Source organism: Melospiza melodia, chromosome 9 (genome assembly GCF_035770615.1).
Source record: "Melospiza melodia melodia isolate bMelMel2 chromosome 9, bMelMel2.pri, whole genome shotgun sequence".
Classification (NCBI taxonomy): Eukaryota; Metazoa; Chordata; class Aves; order Passeriformes; family Passerellidae; genus Melospiza; species Melospiza melodia.
Genome location: NC_086202.1, coordinates 6996243 through 7015632, shown reverse-complemented (window position 1 = coordinate 7015632; position 19390 = coordinate 6996243). Strand labels below are relative to the sequence as shown.

The 19390-nt window shown below is 41.1% G+C and overlaps 1 protein-coding gene across 1 annotated transcript in view; it reads right to left on the bottom strand.

The window, feature by feature from the left end:
- The window catches only part of HSPA12A (heat shock protein family A (Hsp70) member 12A), a 52635-nt gene that overhangs the window by 9412 nt on the left and 23833 nt on the right, over window positions 1-19390 (bottom strand). The window contains exons 7-9 of the mRNA XM_063163135.1: window positions 18247-18363; window positions 3204-3375; window positions 101-187 (exon numbers count right to left, since the gene is read on the bottom strand). Coding sequence (XP_063019205.1) covers window positions 101-187; window positions 3204-3375; window positions 18247-18363 — 376 coding nt within the window. The remainder of the gene's footprint in view (window positions 1-100; window positions 188-3203; window positions 3376-18246; window positions 18364-19390) is intronic.

The following is a 19390-nucleotide window of genomic DNA, read 5'->3' as shown; positions in this document are numbered from 1 at the left end:
CGTGAGAACAATGCAGTGCACAGCACCTTTATGGGAAACACAATATTTGCCTGTAACACAAAACCAGTGAGAGCAAAGTTTGCTGAAGAAAGGACAGTACCTTCCTCCAGCTCAGACCAGATCTCTCCTATGACATTTTCCACCATGAAGGTTCGGCTCTGCCGGTTCCGGCGCACGTGCTCCTTCCCTAGTGATTGATAGAAAAAAAGTTATTGAGTATAAAAAAGCATGAAGAAATAAAATTAAAAACTGCAGAAAACAAGTGCAAGCAGGCTGACAGATCTGTATGTATCCCTTCTTAACAAATGTCCAAAAATTATTGCATTGGGACCAGGAACATTAGAATGCCATTCCTGGAAAGAAGGAAAAATGGTTTACAGCTACCCTGATCTTCCTTGATATTGTTACATATACTTATTTGTCTTTTAATCTATATAAATTACCTAATAGAAATAAAGCAAACTAATTATATATAGTGACAATCTAATAATAAGACAGCTATAAACAGGTCTGACTTGCAGTTTTTCAATGCACTCTGGCTTGCAAAGCGTGTGCTGGCAGCAGGGCGGGGGGCTGGCAGCCAGCTGTGCTCACAGCAGCCAGCTGTGCTCACGGCAGCCTCCACAACCAGCAGGTGGCAGCCCCAGCCCACGCCCAGACAAGGCCCCCACTACCCGGGATGGGAGAACATTCCCACATTTCCAAAAGCCACTGCTCATTTTCAGTGCTCCGGCAAATACGCCTCCCCAGCCTCTCAGGATGTCAGTCTACCCCAAAACAAGCAGCCAGAAGCACTGCTGCTCAGATTAGTCAGAATTAATCTTAAGGACAAGTAAGAATTAGAATTAGTCTTAAGGACACAGTGATCACCAGGGCTGACCCTCAGAGTATTGAAAATATACATCAAATATACATCAACTAAGTGCAATCTTGCAATAATATTTATTACTTATTGCAACAACCCATTAACTTACAAGACTTAACTGCTGCTTAGACATTTAAAAGATGCAGAACAGTCTGTCAGGAGAAAGCAGGGTAGTGAGAACCTCTGCTATTTATGCCTCTAAATCAACCTCCATAACTGAACGATCAAAAAAACCCTACATTCCTTGTGTTATCATCACTCACCTTCAAAGGCACTTCATAAAACACTACAAGAGAGGCAGCCTGTCATAAGTAGAAATTCTTTCTGAAAATACCAGCATGCAAATCACAGAATGCACTTTGCTTCCTATTTCTGTAGTGCCTGTCATCAGAAAATAGAGCATCAGCTCCACTTGCTCCTGCACCCTCCCCAAGAAGACTCCACGATGCAGAGAAGCTTCCCCAGCCTCAGTTCAGGGACTGGGCAGTACAGGGAGAGCTCAGATGAAGAATTGCATGGCAGAACAAGAACTAGGTCCAAGTGAGGGCCTGTCAAGCTCACAGAAATCAATGGCAATCCTTTCATTCCCCTCTCTGGGCTAGAAGTGAACACGAGAGCCAGTCTTTGACTACAACTGAAGCAAGCTTATCCTTGCTACTATGAACACTAAAATTTCTGTTTTGACTTCACAGCAATAATATGGTCCTTGGAGTGCTTCTCTCTGTTTATGTTTAAAGGGTTTTTCTCCTTAATCTGTTCTCAGCTTGTCTTGGGTGCTTGCCATGCCTTTATGAAATTTTAATTCCAACCCCAAATTAATTCACTCCAAACTTTGTTTTCATTAATTTTGACATTAAACCTTTCTCATCCCCAATAGCTTTTTACCATACAAAGTCAAGAATGAGAGTGGTACCCCCACCCAAGAAAAAGCCCATTAGCAGAAATCCATGATCTGCCAGATTCTGCCCAGCTTCAAAACCTTAACCAGATAAACTCCTTTATTATTTTCCCAGAAGCAAATCCCTGTGTTGTCTGAAAGTGAGTTCATGTAACATCACATGGAACTGGAACATTTCAGGGCACAAATGAGGGGGACAGAAGCCAAGGGGCCCTGAAGGGACAGAATCCTGAAAACAGATTGTGTCCTGTACTTTGCGTGGGCCTCCAAACACTGAACACATCTGACAAGTGCTGGCTGGGAGAGCCATGGATTGGAGAGAATGATGTAGTCACTCTGCCTAACTAAAAAAAAAAATGTTCTGGTAAGTGCAGGAATAGCTCTACTAGCTTAACCTCCCACTTGTCTCTACTGTTTTGACCTAGCAAATGTGCTAAAACACAGACTCTTCTGAGAAACTCCTTCTAGGATAGACTGACACACTACCATCAGTATCAGGGCTACTGTTACAATTCACAGAGATATAGGGAAATATGCACATTAAGCAGCTATCAGATCTTACTGCTGCAGGCCATTTTCCTTTCTTGTTTCTTCTTTTTGCCTCCAGTTTCAGTAGGCTGCCAAGCTCAAAAAACTCTGCTGATGAAGGATCTTCTGTCAAGTGACTTACAGTGCTCCAATCTGTCCCTCCCCTTCAAACAGTGACAGCAGCAACAGAACCCACCTCAATAAATCAGAAGTGCATTATCCAGCTGCTCTTCAACATGCATATAAATTCACTGCTACATTCCAATGCCATGTGTTCCATTGAGTATTGAAAGTCATTAATAGTATTTCATAAAGATGACATCAAAAAGCATCTTTCAATACTTGGGAACACCTCAGACTAATTGTTTCATTGCAGATCCTGTTATTTAGCACTGCCTCAATAATGCAGATAATCAAACACATAACTGCTTCCAACAAATTAAATAAAAAAAAATGATCCAACATGAAGTACTAACTTAAATTAAGGCAGAAAAATACTGTTGTGAAAATACTAAAAGACTCCCACAACATCCAAATAAAGACAAGACAAGCTACCTGCATGCTAAACTTCAAGTGTGTATTAAGAAGAAATTGTTCCCTGTGAGGGTGGTGAGGGGTGCCCAGAGAAGCTGCAGCTGCCCCATCCCTGGAAATATCCAAGGCCAGATTGGAGCAACCTGGTCTAGTGGAAGAGAGTTGGAACTAGATGATTTTTGAGTTTCTTTCCAACCCAAATCATTCTGTCTGCTGGGTCAACATATAAACAAGTCTAACTATGGTAAGCAGCAAAAATAGTTTTTAAAACAAACTGATGCCAGCCTGAAACATTTCAAGGGAACAACAAGAAAAGGTGAGAAAGCAGCCCTGGGGGACAAAGCAATGAGAATCTGCAAAGTGAATGAACACAAGTACCCTGTGTAAATCCAGTTCCAATAGTGTCACTCGGGCTGTAGCCATTGACAGGTGCCCTACTACTCAGGTCTATCATCTGGTGCAGGCGCAGCTTTCGGCAGTAGATAGAGGCAGCCTCGGGCTCCAGGGCAATGATCAACTGCTCGGGGTTTTCAGGAGAAGCCATTCCTGCCTGTGAGAGAGAAGGGATCAGAGAAGTGGGGAGGGGAACCCTGCAGCCCCTGTCAGCACAAGGCTGTCCCCAGCCCCTGGGCTCCGCTGGCTCGCCCTGCAGAGCTCGCCCCAGCCAGGAGCTGCTGCACTGGGAATTGTCCTGCCCACACTGCACAGCACAACTGCACGGGCTGTAACAGGGAGGGTTGCATGCACTTACCATGCTAAGTGGCTAACCGAGCACTTGTGTACATGACAGGTGGAGAAACGAAGGAAATCGGTTTGAAACCTGCAATAATTGGCCTAAAATCTGAACTCAATTCTAATTAACTTGGGCCCCAGCCTCCTTTCAGCCTCCTTTTGCCTCTCCTCGCCACAACAATATTTTAAGTATGTCTTTATGTCCCAGATATTCACAGTCCCTGCCAAAATGAGGTTCCTGCACTGTTTAACTGTATAGGAATATACAATACACTTTGCCAGTAATGCATCTTCTGTCTTACAACCAACATTTTCTATTCCAAAATGCTTTAAAGTACATTTGCTTTTATACCATCTTCAAAATGCTCAGTATATTCAAGGAGACAAAATACAACAGGGCAGGTTCCCTAAAATGTAATGAGAACAAACCTAAAAATAATACCACATTATAAAATCAGTGTTTGCCATTCTTTCTATTTTCTTACTGGATTTTCAGCCTTCAGACACAGGTATTTTCAAAAAGCCACAAGTTCTTATGTAACTACATCACTCTCAAAACTGGGCTTAAAGAAAATTATTCAAAGAACAATTCACAAAACTCAGTTTTAACTTCTTTTTCCCAGTACTTCTGCCTAAAAAATAAGACAACTTTCAATTCTTTCGGCCAACTTTTGGGTTACTTGCTATTACTTTTCAGTTAAGTGCCTGAGCAAACAAATAAAACAAAATGAACATTATGAACATTTTCCTGCTTCCACAGTCAGTCTTCCAGCCTTCAACTAATACACACACACACACACACACACGCACACACACTGTGGTGTCTCTAGAGCATCCCCAAAAGGACTGGAAAGGACATGGAAAGTCTGCAGACCTGGACTGGAATTTGGCTCCTTTCATACAGCTACACTGTGGGCTGTGGGAATTGCTGCCTCGTTGACAACTGCAGCCAGAAACTCAAAGTAAAGTTGGTTTAAAAAGCAGTACCAGGCTAAGACTTGAGACACAAAACTGTCCTTATATACTGACTCACTTTACCCTCTCCATCCTAATAAGTAACATAAACAGATTCTGAAGAAAGCATTTACCTCACTGTTGGTAACAGAAAAAAAAAAAAAAAGGCAAAACAACAACAAATAAGTTCTAAAATTAGTTAAGAGTTAAACTCTTAAATCATGGTTGCTCATTATTTTACAAGCACACCATGACTGGGATTATGGTCACTTTACAGCCTTTATTGCTGTTGGGCAAACCTTTCTGCTTCAGTTACCTCCACTGGACCAAACAGCATGATCCAAAATTAGCAGAACTGTGTGGGAAGGAAAATATTGAACAAATACTGCACAATTTTAAACCTTGCCAGCTCTGTAGCAGCATGTATTGAAAAAAAAAACATTGTATCAAAAAGAATGTTTGCAACCAAACTTTCAAACTTTGGAAAACAGATTGACATCAGCCAGAGTAACCCTGAAATGTATAAAAAGAGCATCAATTAAGCACAGACTCTCCTGCCATCACATCACTTGCATGTGAGCATGCTGGCAGAAGCAGCCCTGGAGCTGTACTGGGGATGAAGATGTGCCTTAGGACAAACCCAGTCCCTCCTGTGACCCATCTGGATGCTGCAGGCACAGGCAGGGCTGGGTTCATGCCAGCTCACTTCAACATCACTTATCTCCAGCTGGGCTTTTCCACACAGGAAGTTTTGGTTTGTTGCACTGGAAAGAGCAACATTCCAGATATGAATCAATACTCAGGTCCCTGACAAACAGATTTGTCTGATCTGCTCAAGAATTCCACAAATGTATGGTGTCTGCACACAAACTGTCTGTGCCTTTGGAGTTTTGCTAAAAGCCAAATCTGGCTCCTGCTGCAGCTCTAAGGGCAGCACTTCCTGCTCTATCCAGTAAGGGCTTGGAGAATAAATAGCTCCTGACTACCCTGCTTCAGTTTTTACTTGTATTAAATCCATTACCATGTTGTGTGAGAGCTCTGAATCTGAGCAGCAAGTGGGGGTTTTTTTCACTATCTAGCAATGTGGATGAACTCAAGAGTGCTCAATCTGCTCCTTGTACTGGGCATGTCAGCAGCACAGACATTCTTAGTCTCAGGCTAACCTAAGCACTGAAGACAAAACTGTATTTTAGGGAAAAAATAGTTTGTTGCTAAAGATATTAAAATGCAAAGGCTACAACCTAAAGCATTTGCAGAGGTGACAAAACCTGAGTTGCACACACATGGAATGCACTGGTATTTCCAAACTGGAGGTGGTGGTGGGGAGAAGACTGTATTAATTGCCAAATCGTCTGTTCTAGGGGGAATTTTAGTACAAACTCCCAAGGCTGGTCCTGCTAAAAGCAAAGAGTAAACCATTAACAATAACATTTGCTTCCTCCCCTCCTCCAGCAGCCTGTACTATGAACTTTTCACACTGCAGCCAGGAGAGGAAGGCAGTGACCTGCAGCGGATGGGCTCGAGCTGTGTGCTCAGACCCTCCATGCACAGCAGATGCTATTCCTGCTCCTTTTTCCCCTAGCTATGATTTTAACATACCCAAAGTATCTCCTGAGGAAAACATGCAACTGAAATGACAGTTTTTAACAGTTCAAAGCACAGCTGATCCTAACAGAACCTCATGAAGAAACTGCTGAGGTTTTGAGTTTAAAAGCTTTTCTTACAGAGTTTGAAGGGCCAGTTACAATGAAGAGTGTTGCTTCACATCATAAAAAGACCATACAGAGAATCTTTTACAGTGAAAGGTACAAGGCATCCAACACATATTTTATATGTAGACACAAATATATACACACATATATATTTACATATAAATATATATATATATGTGTATGTAGCAATCAATATTTCATACCTCGTGTATACAGTATTTCTACTTTAAACATGAAAGAGAGCATATTACATATATATCTATACATCTATACACAGCACAGAGAAAATGGGACAGGGGGAGATGATAAAGAAACATGAGCACATAAATACTGCTGGGGAGGAATGGAGCAATGAGGTTGTTTTAATCCAAGCTCCAAGAGCAAGACTTAGGCAGTGCATCTGTCCCATCATTACGGCCAAGGGACAGATGGGAGAAAAATATTGAGCATGCAGAGAAAGAGGAGTGGAAACAGCAGGCAGCCAACATGAAGAAACAGTGATGCATTTGTTAAAATTATTAATTGCAGGCATTTGGGAATTTGCTGTGTTTTTCACTTTCTGCTTTCTGTCTGCCTCACTCCGTGTTCCTGCCCACTGCTGCCCAAGCACTACTGCAATAAACACCAGGGATTCACAAGTTAACAGACCTGAGCAGGGCAGATCTAAACAATGTCTCAATATTCAACAATTTAGAGATCATTCTGGCAGTGGGACAGACACACCAATTTGCTTTTGCCCAGGACAGCTTATAGCAGAGCTTAGAACAGAGCAGTGTCCTGACTGCAGCCTGCTAAGGAATTTTCTTGCTCCCATAACCCTCCCTAGCAGCCATCACTTATGGAACATGAAGGAAGCAGAGAGCAGTTTCCCCAAGAACACAAAAGTGGAAAAGTCATCATGGGATTACAAAAATTATTTGAGCACAAAAAAATTTCTTAAATCAATTTGCAAGATATTGCTGCATTTATACACCTGGAAGAAGCAAAGAACACTATGAAAAGAACTGCTCTAAAATTCAACTTTGCTCATATGCCTGAGGACTAGGATTTCATTTTTTGACAAGAGAACTCCCAGACCTCACTCCCTCCAGTAGCACAGGTCTGTGTGCTGGTGCCAATTCATTGCTGCTCATTTGCCAAGATGCATCATGGACAGCAAACTTCAAAGCACTTCAAAGTCCCATGTAGTGGAGCATAAATAATTTCACCATCCAGATGCAGGTGAATTCTCACCCTGGCCACCAGCTCTGTTTTTATGGCCAGAGAGGTGTCACCAGGAGAGAGCCACAGCTGACCACAACACATTCCTGATTCCCTGAACAGCATCAGCTGCCAACTGCTGGAGTAATTCACCACCAGCAAATACTGAGGTCTGGACTGCAGCTCACTACAGCAGCCTGAGCACTTCAGAGAACTGTTTTCACTCACTCCACATGCTGCGCCACCATTGCTACAGATTAAAAGATGCTGCTATTAAAACCCAGTCTCACATGCCACAACACACAGGAAAAAAAAAAACCAATGCCCTTTTATTTCTTTTTACTATTGTAACATATATGACATTAAAGACAGCACTATAATAAAATATTCCATGTAGTCAGTCTTTTTAAGGTAGGCCTAGATGAAAATGTCCCATCTCTGAATGCTGCTGTAATTAGAAGCATCAGCATTTAGCTGCGGTTCTCCACAGCCAGACAGAACACCAGTGTGTTCTTTATTTTTCACACCACAGTGACCTCAAAAGAAGTACAATGTCAGGAAATCCACCATGTTTGACAAGGTACCTGTTTCCTATTCCTATCCTTGCAAGTTATTGAGAGCAACAGGTAAAGTTCTTTCTTTTGGTTTTTCAGAAAGATAGATCAGATATATTTTTAATGGGGGAAAAAAAATAGCCTGACCACTGATTTATAACACAAGGAACATGCCTTACATGGAGTGCACCTGTTCTTTTGAGTTATAAAATTTATTAAAGAACTGATTGGATGAATTCTACTTTTTACCTGCCTTGATATATTTTGTAGTAATTTAAAACCTGATTCACTACTGCTGCAGGGCTGGAGGAACTGCATTCTCAATTAATAAAGCATTTCCAGATACAAAAATGTAGCATAAATAAAATAAACAGATAAACACATAAAAGAAAAGATAAAAAGAGCCAGCCTCATCACACAGTTGGAAAAACAAGGCACAGAGACTAAAAGGCTTTCCTTAGGAAAAAGGAACCCACAACAAGGTGGGATTTCCCTCCACAACCCCAGAACTCCAATTCAGAGTCACAGGCAAATGGTACTCTTCTCCAACCAGGTTCCATTTCTGCTGTGGCATGGGGCACATGCAGAAGCTGCAGGAACAGCTTCACCCATGACCTCCACAGCCTTGGGTCCCACTCTCCTCTCCCACTTTGTCACCTCCACCAACTGCACTGCTTTAATCACTGCTGAAGCAATGCTGCAGACCAGACAAGTGCAAGGATCCATTCTTCTGGTCGGCAGGAAAGACCTTTTAAACCTGTTTTACCACTACAGCCCCATTTGTAAGCATGAGAGATAAAATTTAGAAGTTGAATCCCATGAAACAGCTCTGTAAAAACAATGGGGTTCATTAGGAAACAAGGCTCTAGAGGACAACATCATTCAGCCAGAACAAGAGAAGCTGAGAATTAACATCAACATTTTCCTATTTTCCAAGATACTTATTATAATTAGCAACAATAAGAAAGGCATGATTGCAAGTTAAGCACTGTGCAGGCTGCATGAGAAAGTGTTGTGAGGCTGAATCAAGGCAAGACAAAAACAGTGGCTGGAAATTAAGTGCCTTGTGAAACTTCCAGTGTTTAAACTAATCAGTTCATTGTGTTAAGGGCTTCATGATAACACCATCCACTTAGTGCCTTGGGAAGTGAGCTCCTCTAATCCTCCTCCTTTTTCACTAGCTAGCACTTTCTCCAGTCCTATGGCATCAGACTGGGATGTCACAAATAAACCACTGAGATCTAATTACGGAGGCAGAGCGTGCCAGGAAAGAAGATGAGCAACATGGGAAAAGACTCCCAGCATTATCCCAAAGAGGCACTGGAGGGGAAGCAGGGCTGGCAGGGAGTGGGGTGAGTGGGTACCACAAAGCTCCAGGAAAAGCACAGTGAATGCACTTTCACTTCATCCTCAGCCTGGAGAAATAAAAAAAAAAATGGTGGAAACTCACTACACCATCACATAGCCTGATGCTTTGCCCTTAGACTTCAGAGAGATGAGGAGTGCTGCAGTACAGGAAATATTGTGGGTAAATAGAATAGACTGAGGTCAGACAGCCCAGTTAGCTCTGCCCACTTATCTCTTCAAAGACAGATTCTTAAAATTGCTCAACAGCCACAAAATAAACAGGATTTTCAAAGATTCCTCTCGGTGACCACAGCAAAGAGCTGGGTTTGCCAAAGGCAGGAGGAAGAACTGCTGGGTGCTTCCCTTCTTTCAAAATTACATACTTTGGATAGAAGAGCCTAGATGAAAACTGAATATTGACTTTTTTTTTAAAAATCCAATCAACGCAATGTTTGGGTGGCAGTTGATCCTGCAAAGATCTGACATCTACAATGTCAGAGGCATTTTTTGCTTCACAGAAACAAGAGCATTTTGCTTTCTCTTAACATTCACTACACAAACATGCACATACCTAACAGATATACATGAATGCACACATTTTCACACTGTTACTGCTGGCTGAACTAAAATCAGGCTTGTGGCACAGGCTGTCCTCCATCCTAGCCTGATCAGGTGTCACTGATACTTTGCATTTCACAAGTGAGAACATTGGTGGATAATTGTCACAGCTGCAGAATTCTTTCAGTGTCAGCTTCCCCATCTGAACAGCTCAGGGACAGGACAAAGATACTCATCCCTCTGTGAGAAAACTGCTTGAGAAAGCATAAAGGCCATCTCAGGCTGTGGTAAAACAGTAGTAACTTCATTTTGCAGACAAGAGGAACACAAGCTATAGAAGATGAAAAAGCCACTAATGGAGGGGCACAAACTGGAAGCTAAGAGACTCCTGCAATAGTTTTCATTTACTCACTCCACACAAATATAAGTGACGAAATAACATGAAAGGCATAAAAGGACGAAATCCAAAGTAAAAATCAGCCTTTAAACCTTCCTTGGGATTTTGGGTTTATCCTGAGAAGGCTCTTTCGGGGCTTCAGATATTTTTCCCTTCTGCCATGAGTAAGCAAATACTGCCACCATGTATTTATACACTATTTCTCTGCTTTTAAAATACCAGGGTGTAGGCTTGGCAGTGCTTTCTGAATTCCCAGGGCTTGACCATACCAGACGCCTGTATAAAGGAACTTAACCCACAGAAAATTCACAACCTCCCCACAGTTTCCACCTGGGCCAAACCCACTGCTGCTCCCACTCCAGCAGGGAACTCAAGCTGTGAGCTCTTGTGAAGGGTTTTTGGGTGAAATCCTCCCATCTGCAGCCCATCAGGATAGATGGCAATAAAGTACCTCACAGTGGCACCTGTACAGCTGGTTTGGTGAGTGTCCATCACTGGACAGCACAGAAATTAATTCCAATTTATAGTAACACTACTCTCCCTTTATAGTTGTGCATGACCATGCTGAAGGACCAAGAGGTTTAGGTTAACATTTTAGAGTTAAAACTAGTTTTATGGTGAAAGAAACTCTTGTAGGCCGAGGAGCAGTTAACAGCTGCCTGCAGCTCTCTGAAGGGCAGGTCACAATTTTTCTCAGTCTTGCCAGGAGATACAAAGAGGGACAAAAGCCACATACTGCAGCTTGTGGGCTCCAAACTGCGTGCTGAAACCCCTTTTTTACTAAGATGGTGATGCAGCACATAAATAGCTGTTCATCCAAGGCTGTCCTTGGAGAGCTTAAAGCTTGACTCAAAGCCACTGCTGACCCAGGGTAGCAATAACCCTGCTTCACCTGGAAGGCCAGGCTAGATAATCTCCAACCAACACTTCCACTTAATGCTTCCATGACTAAAATGTTCCAGGTATCCTACACTAGGAAAGGCCAGAACTGCAGGAAGGAATCCTTCCCAAAGGCTAACAACCTTCACACTTTTTCTCTCCTTGTCTTTGTGACTCTGGTGTCAAATCCTTGTGTGTATCAGTGAGAGGGAGCCCATGGTGTCTGACAGGCTGGCAGCAGGACCAGACTCACTGCTGCAGATATTCAGGTCCTCACAGGTTTCTGTATGAAAAGTAATTAGAACTTTTGTTCAAGTGTCTTGGAATCAAAAGGAAACATTTATCACAGCATATTTCTTTTATTTTTAAAGCTAAAAATATATAGAGCACAACAGCCTCAAGCAGTCCTGTAATCCTAAACATCAGCCATGAGCCACATGAAAAAGTGATGCAACATAAGGAAAGCAGTTGGTTCAATGCATCAGGGGTGCTCAAGTTGAGTTTACAACACTAACACAATCTGCACTCAAAAAAATTACCTGCCTCAGTCCAGTGTCTTGCCAGAGAAGGAAATGCAGTTCCTAATTCTCTAATTCATTAGTTGTAGAGGTAAAAATGGTCTTTATGCTTAAAAACATGAGGATACAAATAGCAGACATGGACTTGAAACCCAGCTTTTGCATTCAGCTCTGCCACAGGCTTCCTATATAACATTTTGTAAATCACTAAGAACAATTTTTGTGAAACAACCCACTAATGAAAAAGCATCAACTTCTGAGTACCCAAATCAATACTAGGTTTTTCAGTGGAGCTGTTGCTGAAGATTGCTGGAATGAGGGGTGCTCAGGCTCTGAATAATCACCCTGGCTATCTGTGCATGCACATACCTGATCATGTCACTTAGCAAGTCACTTTGGGCCAAAGCAGAACCCATTTGATATTTCACTTCTGTTTGCTAACCAGTCAGTAAAGCTATTCCTGTGGTAAGAAATAACATGGAACAACTCTCCCCCTTAATGGCTGCCTAGAAACTATGGCATTATCTCATTGTGAAAAGCAAGAGAACAAATGGGGCACCTGGAACCATAATGAAGTGTGACTTTTATTTTCAGAACACTTAAAATAATGAATGTGTGGAGCTGCACTGGCTGTAGCCAGAACTGCTGCATTTGTGTGGCCACTGATTAGATGAAGCAGTTTGTTACAGACAGCTAGGCTGTCTGATTGAGATAAATGCCTTTGCTAAGCACAGCCAGACTGCCTCAATTTATTCTTCTGGTGTTGCTATTACCCAGCTAAGAGTACAAATTGCTTTACCTGAGCATTTCTATACTTTGTATTTTATACATTACTTTCATTACCTATTCTTTTATTTTCAATCTGAGCCTGGGATTCTTTGGAACTGTAGAGACTGTTTGACTCTATTAGTAAAATATATACTTACCAGGTCTTTTGGATTTTGTATTACAATATCCCCTTTTTAATTTATAAAACCATTTTTTTTTCTTTTAAGAAGAAAGATGCACCATAAGGCAGGAAATATCTGAATTATGACCACTGGCTACCAATCATGAAGCAGCACTTTCGTTTACAATTCACGGAGAAGGTTCTGGAGTTTACCTGTGCCTATTTGACAAAAATCTTTTATTAACTGCTCATAAGAAAGAAAACTTCTTGCTACACACAGGCCAGGCAGAAGAGTTCTGCATCACGAGAGAGAAAAGGATTTCTTGTATTTGTGAGACATGACAGAACATCAGTAATTGCAGCAAACCTTACTTAGGACGTTGGATTCAGTGTATCACATTTTGGTCTCAGAAGCAATCCCAAACACAATTTTCCAAGCAGAGGAATCTTGGATCATTTTTTAGGTAAGTAACAACCACAAGAGACTGAATTCACCAACATTTTTCCTCGCACAAATTGCTTGTTTTGTTGTGCCCTCAAAAAGTTTCTCAGGTATTGCGACTAGAAATAAATCCAAATTAGCATTACTAAAGCTGAGTTACATATTGCTGAATGATAACAAGTAGAAGTCATGGTTTTTGATAAGTTGACTGGGACCACAGTGGCATTTGGTCCATATTTCTCCAGGGTGATGCTGCTGCAGCTCATTCCCAAGGGACTCTTGTCACAGATCACATTTGGGCAGTAACTGAAAGCTTAGCTCCAAGAGGCATTACCAAGAATTTTTTGCTGCATTACATTATATCCCCCAAGGTGCAGGAGAACATTACTTGCAAGTTTGATGAGTAGCGTGCATTAGAAAAATCAAGCCATTAAATTCTCATAAGCTTTTCAATTTTTAATGTTATAAAACTCTAGAAATGCTTTTTGTACCCAGGGCATGCAACAGTTACCACAACAGCAAAGCCTGACTCTCCCTATTCAAGTCTTCCTAACGTCTCAGGCTCTCTCCTTCCCTTTATGTAGAACCAGCCTCATTGTGGCTCCTTATGGCTCAGGCTGATTTTACTGAAAAGACACAAGTGGCCCTTACTGACAAGGACCTGTACTGAGAAAAATGCTGCTTGCTATTTTCTGTAAGATGGATCTTGTTCTGTACCTTGGGCATTCTCATTTTGCCTTAATATTTTTCACTACAGTTCCAATTTCAGCTCATATTTCTTTTCTTTGTAACTGAATATTGGCATCTAAGATGTCTTTCAGACCAATCTATTGACCCTCTCTATGAATTTATTATAATCCAACCCATTAGTTTCAGACTCTGTCCACACTGAGTTACATTTGTGGGTTTCTATCACTCCCTAATGATTGTAGTTTGCAGCCTTTCAGACCATCATTTTCTTTTTGGGCTGGTAAATGCCACCTAGCACAGCCTTTCTACCAGGCAGAATGAAGATTCTATTTTTTGGCTGTTTCTGTTGCTTTCAGTCAATTTTTAAGAATCTGAGAAATGTGTTTCAAAACTTTGTAAGAGACAGGCACAGATTGACTCTTACAGAGAATGCTATGAAAACTCTTGTTTTACTTGTTTAGCAAAAGAAAAACTCCAAATGCTCTAACTTGTGCCCCAAAAGTGGACAAACAGAAATGTACAAAATTGGATTAGCAGATGCCTCTGCCTTCCTGGCTGAGGAACTCAAATGTGTGAGCAGAGATCAATGAATACACATTTTTCCACTCTGTAATCTTCAGCCCTCAGTTAGTTATCATTTCCCGATTAAGCACAGCTATAAGATGCAGAATTTTCCCCAACATCACCCAATAAACAATTCAATCCTCATAATTAAAAATATCTTAACATCACAAAAGTGAAATCAGAGACTTAACAGACCCCCACAATCGTTCTTGTGTTAACACACTTTTGCCTCACTAACAAGTATTGTTTCAGAAAAATAAGCAGCTTCCCAGTGCTGCTTACACCTTCTTAGGCAGCTTGTAGCAGAAGCCTGACCCCTACACAAATAAATTTTAGCTGCATGTATTTTATGTACAGAACAGACTTATGAGGGAATAAGAGTAGCTTCACAAATTTCAATCTGATTAAGCCTCCCAAGCCACCTTTTAAAAATCAAATATACTTCATGTCATGTTTTTATTAGTAAGGAATTTCTTGTGCTGTCACATTATTCTCTTGCCAAGTTTGTTTATTTTTCTCAGAGGGTTTCTCCAGAGTAAAGCAATATTGATCAATGTAATGTCACTGACCCCAGAACACAATGTGTTAAATAATTCTCACTGTGCACATTCCATGACAAAACTGATGTGAAAACAATAATAAATGTTCAGCATAGGAGCTGGTTAAATAAAGCCTCTGGAATTTTAGGGTCACATGCTTTAATCCTATAACCTAGACTGCCTCTCTTTTGTTTATATGAACTTACCATGCAAATGATTTTATTTGCTATTTGTAATTGAAAAATAAATCTACTTCAGAGTTCTAGAACTCAACTTCAAAACTCAAGAGTTCATATTAAAAAGAAAAGAACCCTCACTATTATCTCAGACTAGACCACCTGGATGATGTTTGAAAGCCCAGACAGTATTTTGGGCAAGCTTATGAAAATGCACCAGCCTTCCCTTTCTTTTGCCCTTCTCCCTAAGTGCATTTGTTACGCCATGTTTTACTTTCTTATCTCACAGCTTCTGCATTCACATCCTCCTGTCACACTCCACATTTTTCCTTAAGACTTTGTTCCTATTAGCATGTCCAGCCTGCAGATTCCAGCTATGCACTTCCTGTGCCCAAAGAATGTGAAGCAGAACAACAGACACAGAAACAAGAAAAGTTGATGCTATTTATGATGTCTTATATTTAACCAGCGGGGAGAATAGCAAATATGACTATAAACCCTGAAAGTCATTACTAAAGATGTAGTGAATTAGTGTGCAATGCTCACTAATCCCAGCAGACATGTTCTGGGAAAAAAACATTAAAGCTAAGTGAGTCCTAGAGAGTTAACACTCTGCTCTCGTCACAGAGCTCTCTCCAGTTCTGACCAGACCTCAGCAAGTGTCCCAGAGCCTCAGAGCCATCTCTGGACACATGAGAATGAAACATGAGGCACAGGAAAAAGCATCTGTGAGCTGCCACTCAGGAATAAAATAATTTTGATTCAGCAAAATAATTTGTAAAGACATGCAACTCTGTACAGCCTGCCAGACTGAGTCCCTCAGAAGGCCCCAGAGAGAACAAACAAACACCTGCTTCAAAGAGGTAGTAACTCAGCTATAAAAATTGTTAAGGATACAAAAAGCACAAAAGATGGATACAGATAGGGCAGGCAGAGCAACAGCAAGAAGCAATGAGTAGTTTTCTTTTGTAAGTGGGTTAATCACAACCAAGTTTTTGTAAGCATGAAAAAACCCAGCATCTTAAAAAGAGTTTCAGAAGAGAAAAGTAAGTAAGCAATAGAAATGTTCATGCAGCTTATGCCTGAGATGACACAGATGGAGTCAAATGTGGGCTGATTCCCTGTCAAATGCAAGGCTACAAAACTCTTTTGGGGCAGTACTCTGAAGAGATCCAAACCAGGCCAGACTACAGCTGCTGAAGCCAAGGAAATGATGTTGCAATAACCAAGATGCAAAATCACTGACAGCCTGGATGACAAAGCTCAGCAGTGTGCAAAGGCAGGAAAAGCTGTCATGCAGACAGAGTTAGTAGGGTTTTGATAGGCTGGATGGAAAGAGAGAGGAAGAGCTGTGAGCTGAAGGGAACAAGCAGATTACTCATCCAGTGAGGAAGCAGCACAGCAGCTGGAAGGGGACAATGCAGGAGCTCTTGGGCAGATGAGAGGATCCAGGTTAGCAATGTTTTGTTTAAGGCAAAGCAGAGATGAGGGGACATCAGAGGTGCACTGAGATCATAGGTTGGTCACAAGCTGATGGGTGTTGAGCACAGAAGCAGATTTCCAACACTTTATGAATTCCATCAGCTTTGCCTAGAGAACTCCTTAACCATTCCAGGAAGGCTGGGCTTTACACTGTGAGCCAGTGACTGAAGCTGTTTCAGTACTTCACTTCTCTTGGAGCTACCTCAGCTGACACAGACTGCTCAGCAGATTTCCACAGCTCATTAATATTTTCTGCAAGTTAACTCTCAGCTCAGACTGGTGGCTGCACTTCAGTGTGTCTCCTGCTACCACTGCCTTTCCAGACTTTTCTCTACATGATGCCCCTCATTTTCAAGATGCTTCCATCTTCCAATAGCTAACAAGAGCTGCAACTTCTGATCCATCCATGAGGAACACCTGGATGCAGCAACAGGAATCTGGAAGACTGAATTGAAATTCAGAATTCTGTTTTCTGCATCTGTTTCTTCATCCCCACTGCTTTGAAAAAATCCAGCCATGTGTCAAGTTAACATGAATTCTTTCCCTAAACTCCAGTTTTCCTGCAGTGGATCACACACCCCGAGTTAAAAGCCTTGTCAGCCCTTGCTGTTTGTCAAGCTTGCCCATAGAAGAACACAACCACAGACACAACCACAGACACAGAAACACTAATTAACAACATTCCATTGTGCCACAAATGAGAAATGCCAAGAGATCTACCTGCACCCTGCCCTGCTCCTTCCACAGCTCCCACTTCACGAGCACACATGCACACAGACAGCAGGCAGACAACAATATACAGAGAGAATGAATGGGTCTCTAGTGTTTCAGATTTACCTACAACCGTGTCCTTCCATCAGAACTTTAAGAGTGTTTTGCTTCTGGCACTAGCATTAGCAATCCCACAATACAGACTGTTAAGAAAAACGTTGCTCAACATTAGAGATAGTCAGAAACAGAGTTAGAAAAATCTGGGTGCTTCCCAGGAGCACTCTGCAAATTACTCATGTGCTAGAAGATATTTTACAAACTGCATTGCATAGCTGCTGCCAATGGGTTATGCAAGTCTCTGACCAAAAATCAAAAATTAAAAAAAAAAAAAAAACCAAACTAAAAATGAATATCCCAATGAATAGAAGAATGTGTACATCTCATGTATTAGAGACACAAACTGAATTTGAAATAAAGGACATGCATATGGGAAGTGCAAATATCTGAGAGGCAGTTGGGGGGAAAGAATTAAATGCAGATAAAACTCTTGCTGGTGAAAATAACATTTGAATTTAATTTTATATCCAGACTATTTTATATCCAGTTCACAGTCCTTTCATTCCTACTGTGGGAAAATGGGAACTGGAAAAAAGTCCCACCAAGGAGGCTCTTTTCTTTCCCTCCTTTTTCCTTCCTTTTTTTTCTAAACTTTAAAGTCTGTGATGACCTAAAGAAAGTAACAAAACAAAACTGTCTCCAATATTTTAAACTCAACTTTCCCTAGGGTCTCAAAACTGCATCTGTTCCACGTGCACTGAACTCAGCAGGAATACATTGTCCAAGATGACTAAAATATCAGAGTCTGCAGTGAGGGACACAAATATATAAAAGTAATAGTAAGAAAAAGACATTTAAGAGGTGAATACATACAACCTAGAACTACTGCTTGGTAGAGCTAATTCCTCTTTCAACGTTTCTAGACTGTATTTATACTAAATTACCCCAAATACATTTTATCATTTAGCTTATAAAGTAGGCCTTTAGAGGGGCATTTCTACATTCAGCCTGTAACATTACCTTGTAGGCAGCTTGTCTCATAAACTGCTTTGCAGGCTGCTTCCAAATAGCAGGCACTGTAATCACCCATCTTACTTCAGTGTTTTCAAAGTCCGAGCCTCCTTGGTCACTGAGCTCCTAAAAAAGGGAAAGAACAAAAAAGAAAAGAAAATGGAGGTGAATGTAAAATGATGGGTGTCTACAGGAAAACATTCTTTTCTGCTGGCTCTGATAACAGTAACCCTCTTTTCAATTTTTTTCCTGTTACATCCATGCTACAAATCAGAATTACTTCCAACCTGCCAAGAATGCTTTACTGTGCCAAAAGGTGGGATTAAGGTTGAAGCTTTCTCAAGGAGGCCTACAGAAAAGTTCAGTGCTCAAAATAAAGCAGAAAAGTTGGCTTTTGCAAAAGCAGCAATTTACAGAATATTACAGCACATTTATGTACATCCTTAGCTATGGTTTGGGATTTGCTGTTAGCTTGAAGAATTCACACATACATCTTGATTAACACACAGAAAAATATTTGGGGCATCACTGATGAACATTTATGTTTTACAATCTGAATTTTTCAATGACTTCTTTATACACCACTTACCTTTAAATCAAACTTTTATAATGCAGTTAACAAGGGGAAGTTACAGTTAGCCCCTCTAAAAAATGACTGATTGGTCCTTCAAAATTTTGCTTTAAGCAAACATTCAAGACTAGTTTAGTACTTTTATTGTCCTTTTTTTCTCCCCTAAAAAAAGAGAGAAGTCTGTACTGCATTTGCAAATTAGGTGATATACTGACATGTTTTGGGCAAGGTTCCAAGTAAAATGTCATTACCATATGTCCTATCTAAATCTCCATCCAAACAGAGAAAGGTTCAGAGAGGTGGACAACAGGCCTTTAGAATGTGAAAAAAAAAATGTTTCTGCATGTGCTGAGCCAAGGTGTTGTGTTTGTTTAGCTATGCTGCAGTTCAAAAATCCACGCTGGAAAAGGAGCACCTTTATACTGCACAGGGCACCACAGACAGACACAGCACAGTGCAAAGTAACAGCTCACTTACATGGCATGTCTAATTAGTTCCAGGATTCACTCACAAATGCCAGGGATTTAGTTATTAACACCAGGAAAAGGATGTAGCCCTGAGCAGGCAGAACAGCAAATATAT